Below are 27,730 nucleotides of genomic sequence, written 5' to 3'. Positions count from 1 at the left end.
AGATAAAGATTTGAAAGCTTATTTCCAGCAATGCCACTTAAAACCTCAGGAGTCAGACCTGGGAACAAGCTGCAGCTCCTCTTCTTCTCCTTGTTACAATGAATAGCCAATCCTTTTCCCTGAACTAACAGTAAAGCTAGACACAGAGCTGATACGGACAGCAAGCACTGACAGGCAAAGAACCCAGAGATAAAGGAGGCAGAAGGAAATGGGCCTGACAATCTATGTTTTTCCCCTCAAGGCATTTTCTAAATGGCATGCAATAAACTAAGAGGTAAATAAGCCAAGCACAGCTTTTGGCAGTCTTGCTGGACTAGGGGACAAATCCGGAGTTCAGAATACAGGAAGAAAAAAGAGAGACACTAGCAGATATCCAGGACTTCAGCAGAGTAGGCATGAAACATAAACAGACCAGTCCTCACAGACTGAAGCCCAAATTCAGAACAACTCAAAGCAACTCAATTTTTGACAGGATAAAGCTGTCCATCAGAAGTATAAGTCAACTATACGGACAAAAAACAACATCCAGACCCTCAAAATATCTCTATAGTTTTTTCATACCCAATGCCCAGCAATCAAAAATTCCAGGCACATCCACAGAACAGACCAGAAAACAATGGAGTGACACTTCCAAGGTACTGAAAAACAAGTACAGCCAACTTTAAACAGAGCAAAAGCCTCCTTCAAAATGAGGCCTAATTAAGATAATTTCAGAAAACAAACACCAGCTCATCTATTTCTTTATTGTGTAACTCTGGGCAAATTTCTTAACTGTCATCTATGTCACAATTTTGTGATCTTTACAGTAAAAATGATGACAGTCACCCCATAGTGTGCCTTGAGTATTAAATAAGATAATATATGAAAATACAAAAGTCACCATTACTATCCTTAGGAGTATGTCTCTAAGATGACAAAGAGCACAAGTGCAAAAACTTGTCTACACAAATACATTGACCATAGCACTGAAAACAGAAACCTCAATACCCATCATTGTATATCTACATGTGGATTATCACATGGCCTCTCAGACAAAAATATGGATCTATGTTATTGATACAGAAGCATGTCTGTAGCCTAGTACATGGAAAAAAGGCAAATTATAGAACAGAATTATAGAAGACAATCCCATTTATGTATAACTGGAGACACATATATCTGTGTGCAGAGACTTCTAATATGGCATTTATTCATTTTTTAAGCTCTCAGGCTTACTTGCCAACTCAAAGATGCACTAGCTGTGTGTGTATCAACCAGTTAATATGGGCCCTTAATAAATATAAAACTTATAAATATTGAAAACAACCTACTGAAGTCACAAGCAGTCAGTTCAGACACTTTCAAACTTACATCTTTGTTCTTGGTAACGACATTGCTAAATAATGACTTATTGATGACACCATTGTTTCTCTTCTGGCTTAAACGGAGACCAAAGAGTGTTCGAACTTCATCTTCATCTGGTTTATAAGACTGGTCCATCTAAGATACAAATTTTAGAAGTTAATATATTCACATCCCTCATATTTTTCATTTATTTGCAAAAAATTTCATTATATTATATGTATTTTTCTAATTTAAACATGTGTAAGATCACCTTAGTATGGGTATAATACAATACCCAGCTACCAGTAATTTGCTCTGAAGTTGTTTTTTTTTTAAAATAGGTTTTACTACCTTATAGCATTTCATAGATTTAAAAACTTACATGCAACATGTTAAAACCAATGATTCCACTAAGTGTAGTTCTGGTTAAGTTACTATCTGTACAGTCCTTTTAGAAGGCCAGTAGATAAAAAAATTTGCTAATAAACAAGCTGTGGCACAATAATTAAATTCTAATTTTCCTTTCTTTCTAAAAATTTATTACAAAATGCCTAGCTAACATTTGAATTATAAGTTAAAAGGGAGAAAACAGGATTGGTAGTCTATGTCTTAGCTATTTGGAAGGGAATTTATATCATTTACTGCTATCTTCCTCTCCTAAATTTTAAACTGAGAAGATATTAAGATATGGGGAATAATATGCCTCAGACCACTTTAACTGAGCCCATCCTTCTGCAGAATTTTTTTTATGCTTGTTTCTGTTTTTAGAGATAGCATCTTGCTGTGTTACCCAGGCTGGACTTCAACTCATGGACTCACATGACCCTCTACTGCCTCAGCCTCCTGAGTAGCTAAGATTACAGGCGAGCACCACTGCAACCACTAGGCATTACAAAATTTCTAAAATCGATATGCTAGCCTATTAACTGATGTCAAACGAAACTTGTTTTATGCTAGGTAGAGGAATAAGTTGTTTCGTGGTTGTAATTATGTATACAATGTACAAACTAACCCAAATTTTGAAATAAAAATACTAATGAAGCCCTGGTATTCCTCTGATACCTTTCAACACGGTATTGTCAGGTATTGAAGAGGTCATGACAACAAGCTCAGGTTTTGGAAAATATTTTCCATAATGCTATTAATATATAAAACTGATAATGGTCATTTCATTAGTTTCATTATGGTTTTAAGAGTACATAACAACTGGTTGGGCTCATGCCAGTAATCCCAGCACTTTGGGAGGCTAAAGCAGGAGGACTGCTTGATGCCAGAAGTTTGAGACCGGTCTGGGAAAAATGGAGAGACCCCATCTTTACAAAAAATTAAAAAAAAGAACAGACAACTAAAAACACAAGAAACTGAAGAATGTAGTAGCAGCTGTAACTATATAGTTCAACTTGCTGTCAAATGGCTTTTTAAAAAAGAAAGTATGTACATTTAATGTGGGATTTTCTTCTTTCCTTGAAAGGCTGACATGGAATCCATGGTGAACTATAGAATTACTGGTATCTTACAATCAAGGAAATTCACTTAACTTCCATTATATGTAGTTGAAATTTCACAAGTTTTCTGACATCAATACCTCATGAAAAACAGCATTATGAACTTTTAAATTTAAATAACTCTTTGCTTTAACAATGCATAATTTTAGACTATGGGCTAACTTATTTAATATAGAAGAGCTCATAAAAAAATAGTAAGAAAAATCTCAACAACCTAGTAGAAAAATCAAAGAATATAGACAGTTCATAAAATGGAATAAAAATGCCCTTAAATGTAAAAAAGATGTTCACCTCACACCTAATGAGATAGATGAAAAAATGTAAGAAGACAATGCTGGCATACGTGTTGGGAAACAGGCACCTCTATACATTCCTATTAGGACATTAAATCTGTCGTAGGACCTGAGAGGGGCAGTATCCACCAAGATTACTGATACACACAGCCTGTGATCCAGGCCTAATTTCACTCCTAGGACTTTTCTAGGTTATTCACTGCAGGGCTGCGTGAAGTAGCTATAGCCTGGTGATTGGCTACGTAATCTAAGATACACAGATAAGGAACAAATTTCCAAGACGGTGAAGCAGGACACATTTTGTAGAGAAACAGAAACAGAAACAGAAATGCAAATGCAAATTTATTTGATGAGTATAAACTTTAAAGAGAACACTTCAGGAAAGCAAGAAATGTAAAATGTTAGTTATTTCTAAGAAAGGTAGCAGTGGCCAAAGAAGATGATAGGGGGACAGTACATTAAATAACATTTAATAGTTTTTGAATAGGCAACTATGTAAATATATTTATTATTTTGTTAAAAAAAATTACAAAAAATTAAAATAAAGAATAAGGAAGCTATTCTCATCTTAAAACCAAAATTAAAAGTATTTTTATGGGAGGCCGAGGCGGGCCGATTGCTCAAGGTCAGGAGTTTAAAACCAGCCTGAGCAAGAGCGAGACCCCGTCTCTACTAAAAATAGAAAGAAATTAATTGGCCAACTAACATATATATAGAAAAAATTAGCCGGGCATGGTGGCTCATGCCTGTAGTACCAGCTACTTGGGAGGCTGAGGTAGGAGGATTGCTTGAGCCCAGAAGTTTGAGGTTGCTGTGAGCTAGGCTGATACCACGGCACTCACTCCGGCCTGGGCAACAAAGAGAGACTCTGTCTCAAAAAAAAAAGTATTTTTAAAAATGCAAGATTAAGGATAAAGAAACTGCAGTAAGGAGGGATAAATTAGAAGTGTGTCAACATATAGGCAACATTAAATGTGGGGGAAAAGACACCAAATAAGAGATCAAATTACTGTTTTAATCATGAATTACACTAACCTGAAGAACACAGTAGTTCCCATTTTTCTTTTTAGAAAGTATTTTCAAAGCTTCTTCTTCATATCCTGGGGCAATAATACCATCAGATACCTGTAAATACATTAAACGTTAATTTCTATTTTAAAAAATCAGAGACCACCTATGAAAAATCTAATAGGAACTATCTGCCTTAAATAATGTAGCAGCATTGTCTGGTTTCTATCTCCAACAGATAATGTTTTTACTATGTTGGAATACAGCTTTCTAAAGCTGAACCTATCTCACTTGCTGTCCTTTCAAACTTTGTCAGTTTTAACTAAGAATATATGAATGACATGCTGTAAAATAAGCACCTCAGGAAGAAATATTACTTAGTACGTATTCTCTTCAGGATATGGTGTTTTACACTAGAAAGAGCAAATTCTAGTTCTAGCTCTGCCAGTACATGGCTAAATGTCCTTTGGCAAGGCACATTCCTCAACAGCAAGACAAGACTGGAGTAATCAAAGATTTAACACAACTAAAGATACAAATGTCATACATAGTCTTGCTATAACCTATGACATAAGGACGGTAGTGCTCATGGATATAATCCCCAAGGTAACTAAATATTGTCAAGCCATGTGGCCCCTTCATCTCTATCTACTTTTCTTTGCCCTCCAAGCTATTTAAGCTACTTTTTTTTTTCTTTCTGTATTCCCACTTCCAATAATACCTCCACCTTTCTGGAATGCTTATTTTGTTTATCAATGTAGTTTATATTTTTCCCATTATATGGTCTCTTTCATTACAGACCTACAAAGGTTTATAGTAAGATTCATTATCCTATCACCATCTAAGATGGCAACCTCTGTTGTTTGGGAAAGACAACATTGGCATTAATTTAACTACTAGAGAATTTAAAAGAATTAATTATACAAATAAAAACTTTGTTAAAACAGCCAACTATCCACTTGAAATCCCATCAACTCAATAAATCCCAAAATTAATTCAATGATCCATGCTCTACATAAAACACAAACATTAAATGATAAACTTAACTAATTTACAGGTATTGTAAATATAAATATTATAGGTTATGGTTTCAAAGAACATCATGAACAATTAAAGTTTTACTCAGTTACACATGGATCAAGATACATGAATGTCCACTGACTTCTCTGGATATGATTTTTGCAGTTGGTACATCACAAACATCAGATAATGCAACAAAATCACCAAATGAAGACATCCTATCAGCTCCTGTGAACAAAAATTAAAATGAGGTATTTATCACAAAGTATTCTTGTATACAAAAAGACTGTCTTAAAAATTCCCATGAGATAATATAAAATCCATTTCTCTAAAGCTAACCTTACTGTTTATACAAGATTTAAATAATAGATCAATAAGTCATTGAACTGAAATAATCAGTAAGAAGGTATTCTTTAATTTTACCTCCTAGAGTTTAGCAAACTTTTTCTATGAAGGGCCACAGAGCAAATATTTTTTTAAAGCTTTGTTACCACATGGTCTTTACTATAACTACTCAATGCTGCAGAGGTGCAGTTCAAAAATCAGCCATTGACAATGCAGACACTGTATTTTTCAAAAATAGGTGGCAGGTTGGATTCAGCCCAAGGGCCCTGGTTTGCTGACCCCTGTGTAGGTGGTATATACTATAACATGAGGTTTCTCAATAATTTTCCATAAATATTACAACAATATTCATAGGTAATTAAATTCAAAAACTAAATGTTTCTGAAATATGTAAAATATTACTCTAACCAAATTTAGTATAGGTAGATAAGACTAAAATTGTATGGCTCGTCTACCCATACAATTTTAGTCATATATTAAAAAATACAAATACAGTCAATAGCCTAATCTGAAATTACATTCCTCAAATTCCAATGAGTTTCCATTTGTTACATTAAAATACTAATATATACTTTTATAAACTAATTTATTCTCGGGCACTCATATAATCATTCTCAAATACTAATAAAAACAAATTTAAAATAATTTGAAATCTTATAATGAAACAAAGGATTTTTATTTTATTCAGTAAACTATATATCATATAGAATATGTATGTATTCATTCTATTCTATGCAGGATAAAATATTGCTTTTTCACCCCCTGAAAAAATAAAACACCCTCTTAATCTGACCTCTTGCTCTTGCATATGCAGTTGATATGGGAGTAAGGGATTTATAGAGATCATAGACCATGCAGACTTTGGCCTCATCTTCACTGAGTGGAATTCCAACAGCAGCACCTGGTACAGAAAACAATAATTAATAGAACAAAAAAATCTCAAGTTACCACTTGTCAATCCTTAAATCAAGACATTTTTCTTAACATCTAGTCTACGCAGCATATTTTCTAGCACCTTTGCTAAATTAAACAGAAATCTATTTAGCCAGATAATGAAACACCAAAAATATAGTTGTGAAGTAGTGGGGGAAACATCTCTCCAGCCTCCGAAAACAGAGCCACCAAAGCCTGACAGCCCCTGGCATGCGAATGGAGCTGGTTCACTTTACAGACTAGCTCTCTGCATCCTGCCTGACGTCACAGTTTATTTCTTCCCCACTCACATTGCTTCAACATCCAATTAACATCTGAGAACTAATTATGTGTTGGATTGTCAGCAGATCTGGTGAAAAGACGACTAAGCTGTGGAATTAGGGACTTAAACATAGAAGCAATAGATATCTCATACAGTGGCTATAAAAGGCTACACATAAAGTATCACAAGAACATTTTTATGTCTACTCAGTTACATTTTCAAACCTAAAAAAGTATTTAGTCTATAGCACTAAGCCATTTCACTTTTATGTTCTAAACCTTTATGTGTCCACCATAAAAAACTACTGCCTAGTATTCCTATCCCATAATGATGTTATGTAATTATATGTATGTGTCACATTGTCAGGTTTTATACTTTATATTGATACTGTTATCAATAGACTTGAACTTTAGACTTCATAGAATGTCTATATTCATATTAGGATCTGTTAAATATTTTTAAAAAAATTAAAAAGAAATGCATTTCCAACAGTTCCAGGGCATTTCAGAGCAAAGCTTTACCTGCTGGGCTGACATGTTTGAAAGAGGCAGCAGCTGGAATGCCTAATGCCTCTTTGAGTTCCTTCACCAGCTGCCAGGCATTCAAAGCATCACACAAGTTTATAAATCCAGGGGCTCCATTTAGAACTATAATATAAAAAAATATACACACGCATGACTAAGCAAGATCAATAAGGTCATACGTACATTTCTTAAGAAGTAGCATATCCAAGACTACACTAATGTTTTAAGCAGAAGTATAATTAAGAAGCAAATAGACATAAACATATAAGAACTTGATGATGAAGGAGAACAAAGCAGCTGAGCGTGAGCCCATATTTTTAAAAATGCATATCCACATGAATACACATGCACACACACATTAACAGTGGACGATCAAATCCAGCCAGCTAGAAAGAAATTCATATTAGAGATTCAGGAATGGGAAACTATGACAAGACTACTGACCAGTAAGAGATCAACATACAGAGCTAAGGTTAAACAATTGTGGCAATTATAGAGACAGTATAAAATTGAAGTTATAAACCTTATCAATTTAAAAAATATTACTACCTAAAGCAAGATCTGTGGGTGGGAGGTAAGGAGAGGAAAAAATATGTGCTGGTTTTTTCTTCTTCTATAGCAGACTCAGCAGACTCTGACTAAAGGGGAATTACAGTTTAAAGAAGAACATAATTTCAGAGTCTTCCATTACCTATTCTCTTAACATTGGCAGGATTTTTTAAGGAGCTAATATCTCCTGTGAATAAACATAAGAAGTTCAGCACACACAAAGAAATAGTGGGCCACCACTAATTATAAGCAAAAACACATAATTTCATTTCCTTCATATGTTATCTTGGTTAGAGGATATTTTTATAAGACCTTGCAAAAAAAAGACACCTGCACTAGAATGTTTATCACAGAACACTTCACATTTGCAAAGATGTAGAATCAACCTAAGTGCCCATCAATTCACAAGTGGATTAAAAAAATGTGGTGTATATATATCATGGAGTACTACTCAGCCATAAAAAGGAATGAAATAATGTCTTTTACAGCAACCTAGATGGAACCGGAGACCATTATCCTAAGTGAAGTTTCTCAGGAATGGAAAACCAATCACATGTTCTCATTAATATGCGGGAGCTAAACAATGGGTATACATGGGCACAAAGAGATATAAAGGACATTAGAAACCTAGAAAGGGAGAGGGTGGTGTGAGTAAGGGATAATAACTTACATATTTGGTACAATGAACACTATTCTGGTGACAGTACATCAAAATTTCTTAGTTAAGCATTATACAAAGTATCCATGTAACAAAAACATCTAAACTCCCTTAATATTTTGAAATTAAAAAAAAGTAAATTATTTTATTTGTAGATGGTATGATCTTACACACAGAAAATCCTAAGGAAGCCACTAAAAAAATTGAGATTAGAATAAGCAAGTTTAGCAGGGTGGGAGGGTACAAGATCAATATTCAAAAATCAAATCTATTTTATATACTAGCAATGAACAATCCAAAAAATAAAACTAAGCTAACAATTCAATTTACAACAGCATCAAAGAGAATAAAATATTGTGGGGGAAATTAAAGAAGTGCAAAACTTATATTCTAAAAATTACAACATTATTAGCCACTGGGGGAAATGCAATACTACCTCATACCCCCATATGGTCTATAAGAAAAGACATAGTAAGCATTGGTGAAGATGTGCAGAAATTAGAATTCTCATACACTGCTGGTATAAAATGGTGCTTCCACTTTGGAAAACAGTGGACAGTGGAACAGTGTGGCAGCTCTTCAAAGAGTCAAACATAGAGTATCCATATGACCCAGTGATTCCACTCCTAGATATATACTCAAGACAAATGAAAACAAGTCCACACAAAAATCTGTACCTGAATGCTCAAAGCAGGATTATTCGTAAGAGCCAAAAAATGTAAACAACCTAAATGTCTATTAACTGATGAATGGATAAATATAATGCGGTACAGCCATACAATGAATATTGTTCAGCAATAAAATGGAATGAAGTACTGTTATTTCATGGATACAACAAACGTTGAAAATATCTGAAATAAAAGGAGCCAGTCAGTCACAAAAGACCACATACTATATGATCCCATTTACACAAAATGTCTAGAATAGGCAAGTCCATAGACACAGAAAGCAGATCAGTGATTGCCCAGGGCACAGGGGATTGGAGTAAATGGGGTGTGACTACTGGTGGGTAGGCTTCTTTTGGGGTTGATAAAGATGTTCTAAAATTGATTGTGGTTGCACAACTCTTTGAATATGCTAAAACCCATTAATTTGTACATTTTAAATAGGTAGATTGTACAGTATGTGAATTATATCTCAATAAAGCTGTTATATAAAAAAATAAAAAATAAAAGTAATACCTTGCCAAACATTAACTGAGTGCCTACTACAATAGTAGGCACTCTTCTAGGTACTTGGAACATATCAGTGAATAAAATAGTCCCTCTCAACCCCAAAATAATCACCATCCTCCTCCAGGAGCTTATGGGAGAGGCAAATATGAAAACAAAATAGGTGATACAGTCAACCATGAAAGAAAATGTTAGATATTTATCCAAATGAGTTGAAAACTTATATCCACACAAAAGCTTGTACACCAAAGATTACAGCAGTTTTATTCTTAATTGCCAAAAATTATCCTTCTAGTTTTGATGTTTTCAACAGGTTAAATGGATAAACCAACTGTGATATACCCATACACAGTGAAATCTTAGTTAGTGGTAAGAAAGTCATGAAAAGACATGGAGGAATCTTGATGCATGTTGCTAAGTCAAAGTGTCTGAAAAGGCTCCATATTGTATGATTCCAACAATCTGACATTCTGAAAACAACAAAAATATAGTCACTAAAAAGCTCAGTGACTGCAGGTGGTTGGGGAGAGGGCAAAGGAGGGATGAGGTGGAGCACAGGTAATTTTAGGGTAGCAAAAGTCCTCTGCATGATACTGTGCTGTGGACAATGAACCTCAAATTGTTCTAAAAAAATAAAGATTTTTTTAAAAAGTACTTAAAAAAATAGTTCCCTCAACCAAAAACAAAACTGAAACACTGTCCTCATGGAACTTATGGGGGAGGCATAGAAGAAACTAGGCAATAAATAGTACACAATAAAAGTAAAATATACCCTAAGGCATATAAAACACAAGATGAAACAAGACACCATTTGTACAACTCCGCCATCTCCCTCCCCTCACAGATAGCTTGGGCTAACTGTGGTAAGTAGAAGAATATTTCAAGCTGTCCCTCAACCTCCCACCCTGCTCGCCTCTCTATCTCTCCTTTAGCTGGTGACAGGGAAAAAGGACACTGCAGGACACTGCATCTATCCACCACCAAATGCACTGACCAGCATGTTCCCAGCTTGCCTTCTCCCTAGGGGAAGGAGGCTGCCCTGGCCCTCCCCAACAGCCAGCCCTCCCTGCCGTGCTTGGGCCTTCAAGGCCTTCACGCCTGTGACTCTGCCTCAGTCCCTACCCCCACTCTGCCTTCTACCGGAGTAGAACATGCTCTCATAGCATACCTTAAGAACAAACTGGAACAAAAAACTTAAAAAGCCTCTTATCTCTATAAACCCATGATCTTTATCATTATTATTTCCTAACTTCATACTTCTACTTCAGCCCACGTCAACTTCTAGACCCATAATTCCAAGGAAACTGCTTCTTTCTTGTAACACAGCCAAAGCAAATAGTCCCTTTTCGGTTCTCAACATCATAGCAACTGGTTAAAATTCTCCAAGTTCTCCTCTTCTGGCTCTTCCACTGTCTACCTCGAGCTGGAAAGTACCCAAAGCTTAGTTCTGCCCCTCTTCCATGAAATCCAGGTCATCCCATCCTGTCCCATGTCTTCAAAAACACCTATATGCCAAAGACATTCCAATCTCTACCTCCAACTTGACCACCCTCCAGTACCCCAGAGCACCTTCACGTTCATGCTCACAAGTCCAACGGGCATCTTAAACTTCAGGTGGTTGTAAGAGGTATTACAGAATTTACTTTATCTTCTACACATGAACCACATCAGATATAAAGAAAGACACACATGTATCCAGACATGACAAACTACCACATGACACCTGGGCTTTACCTGTGATGGGAAGCTTGGGCTTCATGGTGTATAGCTGGGCAGGAGTTTGATGAGGGTTCATTCCATACCTCAAGGGCATCTGCGATATCCCTTTACTGTACTGTTTCCTGAAGTAATCTGAGATTGCTTCATCATACTGTGCCGTATGAGAGAATGCCTACAAGAAGTGTAAGTTTCGTGAGATACCAGCAGCACTTCCCAAATAGGGACAAGATGTTTTAGGTACACAGCAAATAACATGCCTTCACCCTGTGCACACGTGCACATACAAAGACACCAAATAACACTGAACAGCACAAGTTATCCCTTTCCAATTCTTTTCCAATCTTTTTGACACCATCTCTATAATATTTAGTTCCTCTACTTTTAACAAAACAATAGGAGCTCCAAGCAGAGCCACGGTAGGTGATAGAACTAGCCAGACCGTTTGGTCTGGCAAACTCCTGCACTAGATGGATGTTATTTTTACAATATTTTGAAAGTATGTCCACACCTTCAAGGCTAACTGGCGTCTGGTCTCCAAGGAGGTATCTTTACTCTCAGAGCTCTGCATCTCTGTGGACACCGCTGCGTAGTCCTCCGGTTCACATACCACTGTCACTCGGGCGTGGTTTTTGGCTGCGGCTCTCAATAAGGTCACTCCACCTTTCAAGAACGAAAGACGTTTTTGTATTTCAATATCAGTTTCTGAACTTGTTTTCAGTAAAATCATTGTGCACATACTTCCACTTTAATTATTGACTTAAAAAAATAAGGAAAAATAATCCAGATGAATTTCTACACATATACACACATACAGAAAAACCTCTTAGAAAAGACATATGAGTTATACTCATCCTAGAATAAAAAATTAAAATTAAATAATCCTCCCCCTATCAGACCTCTAGATGGTTTTTCTAACTTACCAATATCAATTTGCTCAACAGCCTCCTCAACAGTCACCTCTGGAGAAGCCACTGTCTTCACGAAGGGATAGAGATTACAAGCAACAACTCTAAGACAAAGAGGAATATAGCTGTCATTAAAAACTCAACTTACATGGTTTATTGCTATCCAGGAAAAGAATAACTTAGTACTATTAACATGACCAAAAACCATACAGATGTAAAATATAAACTATGAGTCTAACATTTTAGAATTCTACAAAGGTGTTACACAAGTGAAGATGGGCCAGGTGCCTGGCTCATGCCCATAATCCCAGCACTTTGGGAGACCAAGGTGGGAGGATTGCTTGAGGACAGGAGTTCAAGACCAGCCTAGGCAACATAGTGAGACCCTGTCTCTACAAAAAATAAAAAAAATTAGCCAGGCTTGGTGGTGTGCACCTATAGACTTAGCTATTGGGGAGGTTAAGGCAGGAGGATTGCTTAAGCCTACGAGTTAGAGCAGGGGTCCTCAAACTTTTTAAATAGGGGGCCAGTTCACTGTCCCTCAGACAGTTGGAAGGCCGGGCTATAGTTTTAAAACAACTATGAACAAATTCCTTTGCACACTGCACATATCTTATTTTGAAGTAAAAAAACAAACGGGTAAAAACACCCACATGTGGCCCTCGGGTCGTAGTTTGAGGATGCCATAGAGCATATAGTAGGCTATGATCACATGATCATATTACTGCACACCAGCCTGGGGGACAGAATGAAATCTCATTTCTTTAAAAACAAACAAACAAATACAAAAACAACACAAAAAACCCAAAACAGGACATCCTATTGCTACAGAAGGTAATTTAATCAGCAGTGCTCTGAATCTGGGTACACATTATTCCCTCCAAAACACATTGCAATGTTGCTGCTTGGGTAACCTTAGCTACCCAATACTATTGAGCCATAAAAAGTTTTTAAAAATTCTAATAGAAATACAGGATTACAGGTAACATTCTCATTTTGGAATGTGATCACTATTACCTAGGACATTCAAATTTAGATTCTTTTCCCAAAAAAATAACAGATTGGAAACAATGACAAAAAACACTGGAGCATTCTGAGGGTGCAACATTTGTTTTGCTTTTATAGAAGTCACAGAAATAATGGTAATAGGAAGCCCAAAAGAATAATTTTAAAACATAGAACTAATCTAAAATTAACAACCAGTGAAGGGGAGTTCCACTTCCAGGACTGCAATGGGGGACGATTTGTAGGCAGGCTCCCCAGCAAAAAATAAGCCTAACTGGTGAAAATTAATAAACAAAAACAGAGGAAGGGAAACACTTGCAGCTCGTTCTCTCAGTCCTATTACCTCCATACCAAAACCAGACAAATATGTCACAAGAAAACTACAAACCAGTATCTCTTATGTAAATTGGCACAAAGATCCTCAACAAAATACTAGCAAACCAAATCTAGAAGAATATAAAAATACACACCATTGTTAAGTAGTATTTATCCTAGGAATTTAAGGTTGGTTTAATGTCTAAAAATCAGTGTAACTAATGTTAATAAAGGACAAAAACCACTTGATCATTTCAACAGATGCACAAAAAAGCATCTGATAACATTCAACACTAATGATAAAAACACTCAACAAATTAAGAACAGAAGGGAACTTACTCAAAATGACAAAGTGAGAGCAAAACTCACAGCTAACATCATACTTAATGGTAAAAGACTTTCCTCCTAAGATCAGAAACAAGACAAGGATGTCCACTCTCACCACTTCTATTCAAGATTGTACTGGAAGTTTTAGTCAGGTCAATTAACAAAGAAAATGAAATAAAAGGCATTTGGATTGGAAAGAAAGAAGTATAGTTACCTCTATCTGCAGGAGACATGATCTTAAATTGTATAGAAAATCCTACAGAACTGACAAAAGTAATCTATTAGCACTAAGAAATGAGGTCAGCAAGGTTGTAGGATATATAATCAATCTATAAAAATCAATTGTACTAATATTAGTAAGGAACAATAAAAAAAATTTAAGAAAACAATTCCGCTTATAGAAGCATAAAAAAAAAGAAAATATTTAAAATTTAATAAAAGTACAAGACATTATTGAAAGAAATTAAAGAAACTCTAAATCATCCATGTCATGCACTGGATGATTTAATGTTGTTAAGATGGCAATATTTCCCAAATTGATCTACAGATTCATTACACTCTAAAAAAATTACAATTGCTTTTTTTTTTCCAGAAATGGGCAAGCTGATTCTAAAAATTATGTGGAAATACAAGAAACTCTAAATAGTCAAAACAACCTGAATAAGAACAACAATGTTGTCCCATAATACTCTAAAAAAAATAAGAAAAAAAGAAAAATAAAGTTGGAAGACTCACACTTTGTGATTTCAAAATTTACTGTAAAGCCACAGTAATGGTCTGGTACTGACATAACAGACACATAGATCAAAGGTACCAAGACCATTCAATTAGGGAAAGAATGATCTTTTTAACAAATGAAGCTAGGACAACAGGACAGCCACATACATACAAAAGAACAAAGTTGGATTTCTATCTCACACCTGTATATAAAAATTAACTTAAAATAAATCAAAGACCTAAGTAAAGAACTAAAGCTAAGAAAACTCTTAAAAGAAAACATACACAAAATCTTCATCACCCAGGATCAGGCATTGGTTTCTTACATATGACACCATAAGCACAAGCAATAAAAGAAAAAATAGATAAATTCCACATCATCAAAATTGAAAACATTTGTGATGGTCAAAGGACACCATTAAGAAAGGAACACAGTCTACAGAACGGGAGAAAAAAAACCTTACAATTCAATAATAAAAAGGTGAATAACTCAGCTAACAAATGGGCAAAGTATCTGAATAGACATTTCTTCAAAGAAGGTATACAACTGGTTAATAAGCATATGAAAAGATTGCTCAGCATCATTAGGAAATACAAATCATAATCACAGTGAGATTCCACTTCTCAACCACTAGAAGGGCTAGAATCAAAATAACAAATGGTGAGAATGTGGAGAAACTGCAATCCCAGTACACTGCTGCTGTTAATGTAAAATGGTGCAGCACTCTGGAAAACAGTCTGGCAGTTCCTCAAAAGGTTAAACATAGTGACCACATGACCACGGAATTCCAGTCATAGGCTTGTACCCAAAGAAATGAAAACACATATTCACAGAAAAACTTGCATACAAATATTCACAGCTGCATTATTCATAATATCCAAAAAGTAGAAACAACCCAAATGTCCATCAACTGATGAACTGATAAAGAAAATGGTGTATATGTTCACACAATGAATTATTTTTCAGCAATAAAATGAAACAAAGTACTGAGATACTATGCTATAACATGGACACACCTTGAAAACATGCTAAGTGAAAGAAGCTAGTCACAAAAAACATTGTGCGCCATGTTGGATTCCATTCATATGAAATGCACAAAACAGCAAAATCCAGAGACAGAATGTAGGCTGGTGGTTGCCAAGGCTTTAAAGTATTGGGGGAAGTGCAGAATAAATGCTAATGGTATAGGTTTTTTGTTTTTTTGTGTGTAGGGGAGGGTGATGAATATGTTTAATATTGAATGCAATAATAGTTGCGCAACTTCTGTGAAAATACTAAAACCTACTGAATTGCATATTTTAAATGGGTGCACTGTATGGAGTATGAATTATATCTCAATAAAGTTGTTACATATATCTGAAAGAAATGTTCTATATCTTTATACAAATAACTAAATTAGCTATACAGGTTGAATAACCCTAATCTGAAAATCCAAAACTTTTGGAGTGCCAACATGACATTCAAAGTAAATGCTCATTAGAGCATTTTCGATTTCAGATTTTCAAATAAGGGATGCTCAATTGGTATATTATCTGCAAACATTCCAAAATCTGAAATCTGAAACACTTTTGGTTCCAAGTATTTCAGATAAGGGATATTTAACCTGTATATACTAAAAGTTAGATCATAACTTCCTGAAAACACAAAAATAGTTTTCAGTTTAACTATGTATTTTGGTAATGTAAATTTGGCCTAACCAAAATGCTTACATACATACCATGTCACATAGAAGGTATTCAGTAAAGGTTTACAGTGAGTGAGAGAAAAAGAGAGGGATACCAGGTGTGGCATATTGTTTTTTGTCCCCAATGTGTTAAAAGTTCAACTTCAAATTTTTACCTGATAAGATTGAAATCAAGTCTGGCCATGTCAGCATTATCTTCTGGGATATTACGAGCCAGGATACCTAATTTAACAAAGTGAAACAAAGTATTAATTCAAAAAACCAAGTAAGAATAAGGTACTTCTTTCAACATAGTATTATATCATCAATCAAGTTAAATCCTCTAATATTCTTTTATTCTGGTTTTTTTTTTGTCTTTGAGACAGGGTCTTGCTCTGTTGCCCTGGTATGAGAGCAGTGGTGTCACCATAGCTCACTGCAACCTCAAACTCCTGAGGTTCAAGTGATCCTCCCACCTGAGCTTCCTGGAACTATAGGTGTACACTTTACACTATTCAAAGCATCTTCCATCCTTAAGTCTACTGTTCTTTTTTTTTTTTTGAGACAGAGTCTCACTTTGTTGCCCAGGCTAGAGTGAGTGCCGTGGTGTCAGCCTAGCTCACAGCAACCTCAAACTCCTGGCTCAAGCAATCCTCCTGCCTCAGCCTCCCGAGTAGCTGGGACTACAGGCATGCGCCACCATGCCCGGCTAATTTTTTGTATATATATTTTTAGTTGGTCAATTAATTTATTTCTATTTTTAGTAGAGACGGGGTCTCGCTCAGGCTGGTTTCGAACTCCTGACCTTGAGCAATCCGCCCGCCTCGGCCTCCCAAAGTGCTAGGATTACAGGCGTGAGCCACCACGCCCGGCCAAGTCTACTGTTCTTAAGTCTACTTGTTCTCGGGCTCTCTACTGAGCCCGAGTTGAATAAAAAAGTTATATTCTGGTTTCTTAAATCTTTCACTATACTTGATTTCTTAAGTAAAATTCTAGTTTCTTTTCAAATGGTGCCCACCACACCTGGCTAATTTTTTCTAGTTTTCCTAGAGACTGGGTCTCACTATGTTGCTTAGGCTAGTCTCGAACTCCTGACCTCAAACTATCCTCCGGCCTCAGCTTCACAAAGTGCAAGGATTATAGCAGTGAGCCACCACACCTGGCCTAATATTCTCAATTAAAAAAATACCAAACACATAGTAGAGGAGTTATCAAGAAAAAAGATTAGGTTATTTAAGTCTTTTTTATCTTTTTTCTTGAGTAACAAAATATAAAAAAGGTAAAGTAGATTTGTATAAAACTGTTGCTAGAGGCCGGGCGCGGTGGCTCACGCCTGTAATCCTAGCACTCTGGGAGGCCGAGGCGGGCGGATTGCTCAAGCTCAGGAGTTCGAAACCAGCCTGAGCAAGAGCAAGACCTCGTCTCTACTATAAATAAAAAAGAAATTAATTGGCCAACTAATATACATAGAAAAAAATTAGCCCGGCATGGTGGCGCATGCCTGTAGTCCCAGCTACTAGGGAGGCTGAGGCAGGAGGATCACTTGAGCCCAGGAGTTTGAGGTTGCTGTGAGCTACGCTGATGCCACGGCACTCACTCTAGCCTGGGCAACAAAGTGAGACTCTGTCTCAAAAAAAAAAAAAAAAAAAAAAAAAAAAAAAAAAAAAAAAAAAAAAAAAAAAAAAAAAAACTGTTGCTAGTTCCATTATAGGCTATGTGTTCCCATAATTCAGTGGTTTGACTGAAGCTCCTTAGCTGTCTTAGATAAATGAATAAATGTAAAGCACTTTGGAAAAAAATTCTTTTGAAAGTCATTTACACTATAATGTTTTATTCTAAGTTTGAATTGTTTTAAGATCTTTTCATACTACAAAATCTAAATGTTTTCAGTAACTCTATCGGGAAATACCGCCCTATAAATTAGTTATCAGATCAAGACTAAATAACAAGCAGAGGAAAATAACTTGAATTCATCAAGTAGTAATGCAAGTCAGATTTTAAGCAGGTTCTTATGCCTTATGAAATTTGTCAGCAAACATGACAAAAACAATATAATTTTACAGGTAAATTATTTTGAGCCTTTTCCCTCCTTTATTCTATGAAGTTATTGACTCAAATATTCTCAAAAACCACTGATTGTTTTACACCGACAGTGCCAATCACTTACCAGCATGGACTGCAGGATGCAAGGTTTTCACACGTCCCCCCAACATTTCAGGAAATCCCGTCAGCTCAGAGACATCTCTGAAAATAGATAAACAGAGCATTACTACTGTTTCAGCTAAAGTGTCATTATATACTATTCAAAGTATCTTCTATCCCTATGTCTACTGTTCTCATTTAAAGAGATTTTTGAGCCTGAGTTGAACAAAAAAATTATTCTAGTTTCTTAAGTCTTCCACTATATTTGATTTCTTAAGTAAAATTCTATTTACCTTTCAAAATGATGCTAACATATTTTCTACTGATCTGTGTTCAGGAAGAATCACTGAGTATTAAAGCACTAGTTCTACAATTTTCAGAGAATTCTGACATTGAATCACAAGCCATACTAATTAAATAGAAAGCCACTTGTCAGTGTAACAAAAAGCATGAAGAATATCTTTACCTCAAAAACAGAATAAAGTAGAAATAAGAATTAAGTTTTATGATAAAAAAGCATAAAGATGGCATATCAAATGAGTGGGGAAATAAAAGACTGTTTAGTAAAGTGGTGTTGGTATTAGCATAACTGGCTAACGTCACACAAAAAGACTAGAAGCTCTGATTACATAAATGTTAAATAAAAACTTTTGCAGGGGCTCAGCACAGTGGCTAACACTTGTAGTCCCAAGTACTCAGGAGGCTGAGGTGGAGGATCTCTTGAGCCCAGAAGTTTGAGACCAGCCTGGGCAACACAGCAAGAACGTGTTTCCAATAAATTAGGAGGAAAAAAAACTAACTTTTACATTTAAAAAAAAAAAAGCAAACTGGACCCAGGCAGAGAGCAGTCCCTCAGTAGGGGAGAGACCATCCTCTGTCTTCTAGGCTTGTAGTTCTAACTCTTCTGGAATGTCACTCTCCTCCCTACCTCTACAAGAAGAAAATATGCCCCTGTATTCCTTCAAAAAACAAAAAATAAACTAGAAAAAATAATCACAAAATATGACAAAGGGTCAAATGAAGTAAACATCTAAATAATATTAATCTGTATCACCAAGCTGACCTCCAGAAAGTTGAACCCATGTATACCCTCTCCAGCAGAATTTACAAATTTTAATGATGTGGAAAAATGCACATGATATATAAACAAAAAAGCAAGAAGCAAAACTGTATGACTATGAAATAAAATGTATGCTTATAAAAATGCTGGAAGAAAAAAACACATTAACATGTTAAGAACTATAAGCCATTTTTACTACCTTTATAGTTTTCCACATTTTTCAAATTTTTCATTAATATAATCAACATATACAGCCTTCCCAATGTTGCCCAGACTGGAGTGCAACGGCTAGTCACAGGCCCAATCTTAGTGTCCCGAACTCCTGGGCTCAAGTGATCCTCCAGTCTCAGTCTCCTGAGTAGCTGGGGACTACAATAAACTTTTGTTTTTTGAGTCAGAGTCATGCTCTGTTGCCCGGGTTAGAGCTCACAGCAACCTCAAACTCCTGGGCTCAAGTGATCCTACTACCTCAGCCTCGAAAGTAGCTGGGACTACAGGCATGTGCCACCATGCCCAGCTAATTTTTTCTATATATCTTTAGTTGGCCAATTAATTTCTTTCTATTTTTAGTAGAGACGGGGTCTCACTCTTGCTTCTGGCTGGTTTCTAACTCTTGACCTCGAGCAATCCGCCCACCTCAGCCTCCCAGAGTGCTAGGATTACAGGCGTGAGCTACCTCGCCCAGCCCTACAATAAACATTTTAAAGCAGCAAATTTCACCATTAAGATACAGAATCTCCTGGGTAGATTCTCCAATTAAGGAGGGTCATTTGCAAATGACTGGTGTGTCAATGAACAAACTGGTGACATTGTGGTTTCAAATTCAAAATTCACTTTCTTGGAGTTCAGGAAATAAAATCCAGTTTCTCCAGCTGAAAAGAATCCCTTAAAACGTAGAGAAGGCATTGCATTCCTAATCATGTAAATTTTAAAAAAAAAGAAACTTAAAGAAGGCAAATTTATTCATAGAATTAAACATTTAGGGTTATTAAAAAGAATGCTACTCCTTCATACTTAAGAATTTGCATGTTAAAGTTGCAGACTTCAGATATAATTCTCTGTATGCTCACTGCTATATATGCAATGACTAAAATCTCAGTTGACCTCATGATAAGGCAATGGTTTATTTCCTGGGATTAAATTGTTGGGGCTCAGAAAAATGATACCCCAAAGTACAGTGCTATGCCATACTGAATACTTTGAACTAAAGGACAGTGGAAGGCCTCAGAACCAAGGTCTCTTCAACCTCCTGCCTCTTACCCCTCATTCTCCCCCATACTAATGGAAACCAGAATTCCTCTTCCCCAAGGCAGGCCATTGAAACTAGAGCCCCCTTTCCCCAAAGCCAGCCATAAAAACTAGGAATTATTATTCTAACCTTCCCACCTTTCCATCTAGGAGCTGGCCATAAAGAAATTCTCTGACCTACCTTGCCTGATAATAGGTCATAAGACCCTCAGGAGGAAAGAATGCCACAGAGAGGCAAGAAACTGGACAGGCCTTTCAGGCTCTCCCCTCCTCAGTCTACTAACATCAGATCATTTCTTTTTTGTCCAATCACATCCTACACTGCTGTCCAGTCCTCAGTGAACCTAAGCATAAAAATGGGCACTTTTCTGTGCATCTTTATGTCTTCATTCTGAAGGCTCTAACATCACATGAAACTTAGACTCAATAAACTTTTTATACTTTTGTCTTGTTGACATGTCTTTTGTTACAGAAGTATCAGCCTACAAAATCTTGGTGTCTTAAAAGGGTAAGATCTTGGGCAAGTTACTTAACTTCTGTGTGCCTCAGTTTCCCAACCCATCAAATAGGGTCAACACTACCTACTCCAAAAAGGTGTGAGGGCTATATGAATTAATATATGTAAAACACCCCTCCAAGTTGTTTATACTTCATTCAACTAACCTTATTGTGTTGGGCTCTAAAATAAACCACTTAGGTTGAACCAGGTTGAACCCTCTCACACTTTAATAGGAGAAAAACACATTTACACTTCCAATTTTTAAAAAATGACATCATCATAATGGAGGTAAACAGAATGGGTAGAGGTACACAAACAAGACTAACCAGCTGATAAGCACATAAACTAGGTGACAGATACAGGATGTGAGGGATTATACTATTTGGTGTTTTTTGAGACAGAGTCTCACTGAGTTGCCCAGGCTAGATAGAGTGCCATGTCGTCAGTCTAGCTCACAGCAACCTCAACTCCTGGGCTCAAGCAATCCTTCTGCCTCAGCCTACCGAGTAGCTGAGACTACAGGCATGTGCCATATCTGGCTAATTTTTTCTATATATTTTTAGTTGGCCAATTAATTTCTATTTTTAGTAGGGACAGGGGTCTCGCTCTGGCTGCTTTTGAACTCCTGACCTTGAGTGATCCTCCCGCCTCAGCCTCCCAGATTATAGGATTACAGGCGTGAGCCACTGCACCTGGCCTATCATACTATTTTTGATTATGTAAAAATGTATTATGTACTATGTTTCCGCAATAAAAAAGAGGCTACAGGCCGGGCGAGGTGGCTCACGCCTGTAATCCTAGCTCTTTGGGAGGCCGAGGCGGGCGGATTGCTCGAGGTCAGGAGTTCGAAACTAGCCTGAGCAAGAGTGAGACCCCGTCTCTACTATAAATGGAAAGAAATTAATTGGCCAACTAATATATATAGAAAAAATTAGCCGGGCATGGTGGCGCATGCCTGTAGTCCCAGCTACTTGGGAGGCTGAGGCAGAAGGATGGCTTGAGCCCAGGAGTTTGAGGTTGCTGTGAGCTAGGCTGACACCACGGCACTCACACTAGCCTGGGCAACAAAGCAAGACTCTGTCTCAAAAAAAAAAAAAAAAAAAAAAAAAAAAGAGGCTACAGATGAGAATTTCGCTCAATTTAAAGAAGGTCCTGGCCGGGCGCGGTGGCTCACGCCTGTAATCCTAGCTCTTGGGAGGCCGAGGCGGGCGGATTGCTCAAGGTCAGGAGTTCAAAACCAGCCTGAGCAAGAGTGAGACCCCGTCTCTACTATAAATAGAAAGAAATTAATTGGCCAACTGATATATATATAAAAAAAATTAGCCGGGCATGGTGGCGCATGCCTGTAGTCCCAGCTACTCAGGAGGCTGAGGCAGAAGGATCGCTCGAGCCCAGGAGTTTGAGGTTGCTGTGAGCTAGGCTGACGCCACCGCACTCACTCTAGCCTGGACAACAAAGCGAGAATCTGTCTCAAAAAAAAAAATAAATAAATAAAGAAGGTCCTAACTACACTAGGAGTCCTCAACTTGGCCAAACACAGGTTTGGACTTTGGATTCTCATCCTGCTGATCATAAGAGAGCCAGCTGGCCTGCCTTCCATGAGAACCACATCAGAGATGACATGCAAAAGGACTTTGGAAAATATAAAGCACACATTTAATAAATACAGTAAGGCATCCTTGTCATCTCAACTTGTCAAATTTAGGGAAGCTATGTGCTGCTCACATAGCGCACAATTATAAGAAAAGCCAACAATCTACTTTTACATGGATCTAGAGGCCAAGAAACAAATTTTCAACCCTTTTCTAAAACATATTTCAGGGGTAGGTATGTTCTTCATTTAAACTGTCATTACAGTTTATGAAGTAGCTGTCTGCTGTGGCCTTTTCCTTTTCTACCTTTTAGTTGAGTTACTCCTTCTCCTGCCAGAATGCCAGTCCTTGAAGTCAGGAATAGCATCCCGATTAATCTTTCGTACATCCCTTGTTTCCATTTCCTAGACAGGTAACAAAAGCTTGGGAATGAGCAAATGAATGACCGGTACCTCCATGTGGTTACCAGAGATTCTAAGAGAAGAAAGGTAGCTCTGAATCTTCCTCATGTCAACAGTTGTACTAAATAGCCAGTCAAAGCAGATCGTGTGAATTATAACTGGAGTTTTTCTTGCAAAACAAACGGCCCACCTGAGTTAATGTGTTAAAGGAAGTGGCTAAGAACCAGAGTTCAAAAACCAGGACAACCAGGTTCCAATCTTGGCTCTGTAAACTTGTGCAGAAGTCAGGAAATTCCCTGAGCCCCGCTTCCCTGTTCCATACGGTGGGGAAGCAGCGTGCCAACCTCGCAGCGTGACGGGGAGGAGTGAAGGAGAAATTTTACTCACAGTGCCTGGAGCACAGTACTTCCTGGTTAACGTGATCACACCCCCTTTCCGACGGACGCGACTTAAAAACTAAGTCGTGCCTTACCTGACGGCTAGCCCGGCATCCCTGAGAGCTTTCGCAGTGCCTCCGGAAGCGACAAGATTCAAACCAAGAGAAGTTAGGTTTCTCGCAAATTCCACAAGGCCGGTTTTGTCAGACACGCTAAACAGGGCTGCAAGAGAAGACATTTTCTCTCATTACTCGTGGCGTGCTACACTGTGTTCCCCAAGGCCCAGGCGGGGAAGCCGGGGGAGGAGACTCGGGAACCGCAAGGCCTGCCGCCCTGGAGCCCAGCGATCACAGGCCTCAGCCCCGGGCCTGCCCCGGCCGGACGGCGCGGGCCGCACACGCGAGCCCCCCGGGGAGCTGGGACAGGCCCGGGCGCGGGCTCGCGGTGTCGCCGGCCGCCGCCATCGCCGGGCGCGGGGCTCGGGGGGGCCACAGGGACAGGACGCAGACGGCGCCTCACCGAGCTGGCCGGGAGCCATGGCTGCAGGAGCGGGGTCTGGGGACAAGAGGCTGGAGGAGGAGGAGGCAGCGGCGACGCCACGTGCGGAGTGAGGCGGCGCGGCCCGGACAGAGGCACTCCAGATACAAGCGGGCCGGGGCGGGCACCTGGCCCGTCATGTGACCGCGGCCACACCCCTGCGCCCCGCCCTGCGTCGGGCTCCGCGCGAAGTTGGCGCCTGGGGCTGTGGCGCACGGCGGGTGCACCTCCAACCCGGCCGAGTTTAAACTTGAAGGGATTCTGTCTGCGACGCCCTAATCCGTGCCTGGGAGCCAGTGATCTGGCCCTGCCCCGCAGAGAGGGTCCACCTTCTCGCCTCCGGAGCAAACTTACCTGTTGCCTGGGGCAGTCTGTCCCCAGAGGCTGGAATGTCCTTAAAAGTGCCCCAAATACCACTACTGAAAACAAAACAAACAGGAGGAGTAGTTAGTAGGCAAAACTAGAAAGGATCTAGGCAATCTCCTGCCATCCTCCCGTTTTACTAGGTTTAGAAAGTAAAACCAAGGCCTAAAGGTTTAAGTGAGGGACTCCATCGTACACAGATTAGAGGCAAAACTAAATGAAATTGACATTCATTTTATTTTTGATGCCACGTTAGAAAACTGCCTAAAATCAGCTTCAGGAAAGTGTCTTCTAGCAGATCCGTACACATTATTTTGCCTCAGGCCTGGAAGGAGGAGTGCTAACGGTTAAAGGGTGGGAAAAGACCACCTTTCCTTCATTGAAAACAGAGAAAGAAGAATCGAATACATTTGTTTGTTTTTGAAAACGACACCTTTGCTACAACATAAATATATATTGCTGTCTACACAAGTCTTTTTAAATTTTTCTTATTAGAATTATATTACAAAATAATAGCATTGCGTATCTTTTAGTCTGGGGTTCACAGCTGTGAAAGGAAGTCTATTTTCTTATTATCCACATGCCATTTATTTCTGTTTTGCCTCTTCTCCAATTCTTCCCGTATCTTCTTTACTCACCCAAATAAATACCTATTGGCTAGAATCAAGGGTTCTATTTTTTGACCTCTAAACATGATAACTCCTTGTTCTGAATATTTCTGATTTCTAAAAGAAATAAATTAAGATTATCACAGTGTCTTCAATGTGTTTGCTAGCTTTGCATTTAAAAAGACAAGGTTCATAGCCAGCAATAAAGGAGATTTCCTTGGCCAGTCACCATTAGGTTTTTATAGTAAATAGAAAACAGAGAAAGGAGAAAACAATGCTGATATTTATTGATAAGAGGGAATAAACAGTGGTTAGGCAGCGGAACATGTTTCCTTCCTGTGACTTAAGAATATTTATTCAATTCAATAAATTTCTATTGAGACTTTTCTGCCTGAATGGCAGAAACACAATGTTGGAAGGCAGAGATAAATATTACCTAAGCACTATCTTCAAGGAGCTCATAATGGAATGGAAATGTAGAATCATGGTTAGGTTCGACTAGAAAATACTAATAAAGGAAATAGGGTGTTAAACTGATTTTGTAGATGCCTTTTAGTTATAAACCAAGACACAACTTTCATTTAAAGGATGTCAGATGTTTCCTCTGATTAATTTGACTAATTATCTCATAGGTTTAGAGTCTAGACTTGTTAAGTACTCCATATGTTAACAGCAAGAAGAGTAAATGAGTTTGTTTTTTTTTTTACCAACTTTGTGATCCTGGCCAACTCATTCCATCTTTGGGGACCTTAGCTGTAATATAGACATAATATTTGTTCTGTAGTCCTCATCATATTTTAAGAAGCAAATTAAGTACAGGTAAATGAAAGTACAAACTGTAAAGTGACTAATGAGGATAATATAGAAGTGTAATCTCCTTCTTGGCTCATTCTCTTGATGTAGTTGGCTACTCAGGTATCTTTCTGAGCATCAGAGTATGTCCTTAAAGCTCCTAGTCATGAGCAAGCTAGTGTCTTAGAAATTGAAGAGGCTCCCACAAAGACATGTACTCATCTTCCACCCAGGGTTTATTGTTTCAGACACCCAGAAAAGAACATGCATGCGCTATAATGATTATGTAACATTTTCATTTCTTCTCCACTTACTTCACACCCCTCCCAAATGAAGCTTAAAGACCCTCAGATCATATCATATCATACATTAAATATTATATATATAAATGGTCTCAGTTCCTTGAATATGCTAGAATCTGTTTTTGCCTCTGTGTCATTTGTTTCTGTATAAACTGATCACTTTCTCCAAAAAGCCTCCATCCCACTTCCAAATCTGGGATCCCCTATTGGACTTTAAGGATTAACAAAGTAACCCCATCTTGGGTTCATTGCTCCAAGGTTTTGTCTACTCAAGTGAGTATAGTCTGTCAAATAAAGTGATTACTGGGAGCTCTTGCATTATTGGATTTATACATTAAGTCTTCTCTACAAAACTCCTATCTTCCCTTATCCAGAAGATTAAGCCATTTTATGACCTATTAAGAAATCTGAACCTGGAGCTATTTGGAATTACAAAGTTGGAAATAATACAAAGAAGGAATTAGAATAGCTGGAGGCAGAGAAACCACTTAGGAAGGTTTTGCTTTCACCCACATACTCCTAACCAAAGATCTGAGAACACAGAAAAGAAGGGATCTACGTGAGACAACATCAGAGGTTGAAATCAGTAGGATGTTGGGGATCAATTAGATAAAGAAAATATTAGACAGAAAAAATAAGGATGATTCCACATTTCTAGTTTGATCATATGAGTAGCTACTGAGGCAAATAACCAAAATAAAAATATATCTATAAGAGAAAGAACAGGCCAGGCATAGTGGCTCATGCCTGTAATGCTAGCACTCTGGGAGGCCAAGGCAGGAGGAGGATTGCTTGAGCTCAGGAGTTTGTGATCAGCCTGAGCAAGAGTGAGACCCTGAGCAAGAGCAAGAGCCTGAGCAAGAGCAAGTAATTTTTCTCTACTAAAAAATTAGAAAGAAATTAGCCAAACAACTAAAAATAGAAAAAATTAGCTGGGCATGGTGGCACATGCCTATAGTCCCAGCTACTTGGGAGGCTGAGGCAGCAGGATCGCTTGAGCCCAGGAGTTTGAGGTTGCTGTGAGCTAGGCTGACGCCACGGCACTCTAGCCTGGTCAATAGACTGAAACTCTGTCTCAAAAAATAAAAATAAAAAAAGAGACAGAAAGAACAGTTCAATGTGTGTCTACTTTTGTGTAAAGTCAGGGTGAAGGGTTGAATAAATAGCTTTGAGTTTCTAAATGTTGATTTTAAAGTATAGGTAACTGAGGAACACAGTTAAAATTATTCAGTAAGTTGTCGGAAATACAAATGCAGATCAGGATTGGAAGTGAGGTCAAAGATAAATAAATTTGGAAAGTTAATGACACTGAAGTAGTAGTTGAAGCCTGGAAGAAGATAAGCTTGCTTAATTAGGTCTAGCAAATAGCCTGAGCAAGAAAGAAGGCCAAAGAAAGGAAATTCATTCAAGCAAGCATTTAATGTTCTAAATGTGCGTGTGGATTTTAACCACTTAGACTCCATATAATTAGTCCAGTGGTTGATAGAGTAATAAAAATGATATTAAGGCAAGTGTTTCTTTGGTGAGTATTTATTGAAGATGCAGTTCATTCATTCCTTCATTAA

At 37.8% G+C, this 27,730-nt stretch overlaps 1 protein-coding gene across 1 annotated transcript in view; it reads right to left on the bottom strand.

Moving 5' to 3' along the window:
• ATIC (5-aminoimidazole-4-carboxamide ribonucleotide formyltransferase/IMP cyclohydrolase) overlaps window positions 1-24,244 on the bottom strand; it is a 30,607-nt gene extending 6,363 nt beyond the window's left edge. Inside the window, exons 1-12 of the mRNA XM_012756777.3 lie at window positions 24,083-24,244; window positions 23,659-23,785; window positions 18,412-18,488; window positions 16,421-16,487; window positions 12,232-12,320; window positions 11,820-11,971; window positions 11,327-11,483; window positions 7,211-7,336; window positions 6,288-6,395; window positions 5,292-5,377; window positions 4,157-4,246; window positions 1,351-1,479 (exon numbers count right to left, since the gene is read on the bottom strand). Coding sequence (XP_012612231.3) covers window positions 1,351-1,479; window positions 4,157-4,246; window positions 5,292-5,377; window positions 6,288-6,395; window positions 7,211-7,336; window positions 11,327-11,483; window positions 11,820-11,971; window positions 12,232-12,320; window positions 16,421-16,487; window positions 18,412-18,488; window positions 23,659-23,785; window positions 24,083-24,101 — 1,227 coding nt within the window. The 5' untranslated portion in view covers window positions 24,102-24,244. The remainder of the gene's footprint in view (window positions 1-1,350; window positions 1,480-4,156; window positions 4,247-5,291; window positions 5,378-6,287; window positions 6,396-7,210; window positions 7,337-11,326; window positions 11,484-11,819; window positions 11,972-12,231; window positions 12,321-16,420; window positions 16,488-18,411; window positions 18,489-23,658; window positions 23,786-24,082) is intronic.
• Window positions 24,245-27,730: the final 3,486 nt, after the last annotated feature.

This window comes from Microcebus murinus, chromosome 8, assembly GCF_040939455.1.
Source record: "Microcebus murinus isolate Inina chromosome 8, M.murinus_Inina_mat1.0, whole genome shotgun sequence".
Taxonomy (NCBI): domain Eukaryota; kingdom Metazoa; phylum Chordata; class Mammalia; order Primates; family Cheirogaleidae; genus Microcebus; species Microcebus murinus.
Note: the sequence above shows the minus strand (reverse complement) of the source record. Positions and strands in the feature narration are given on the sequence as shown.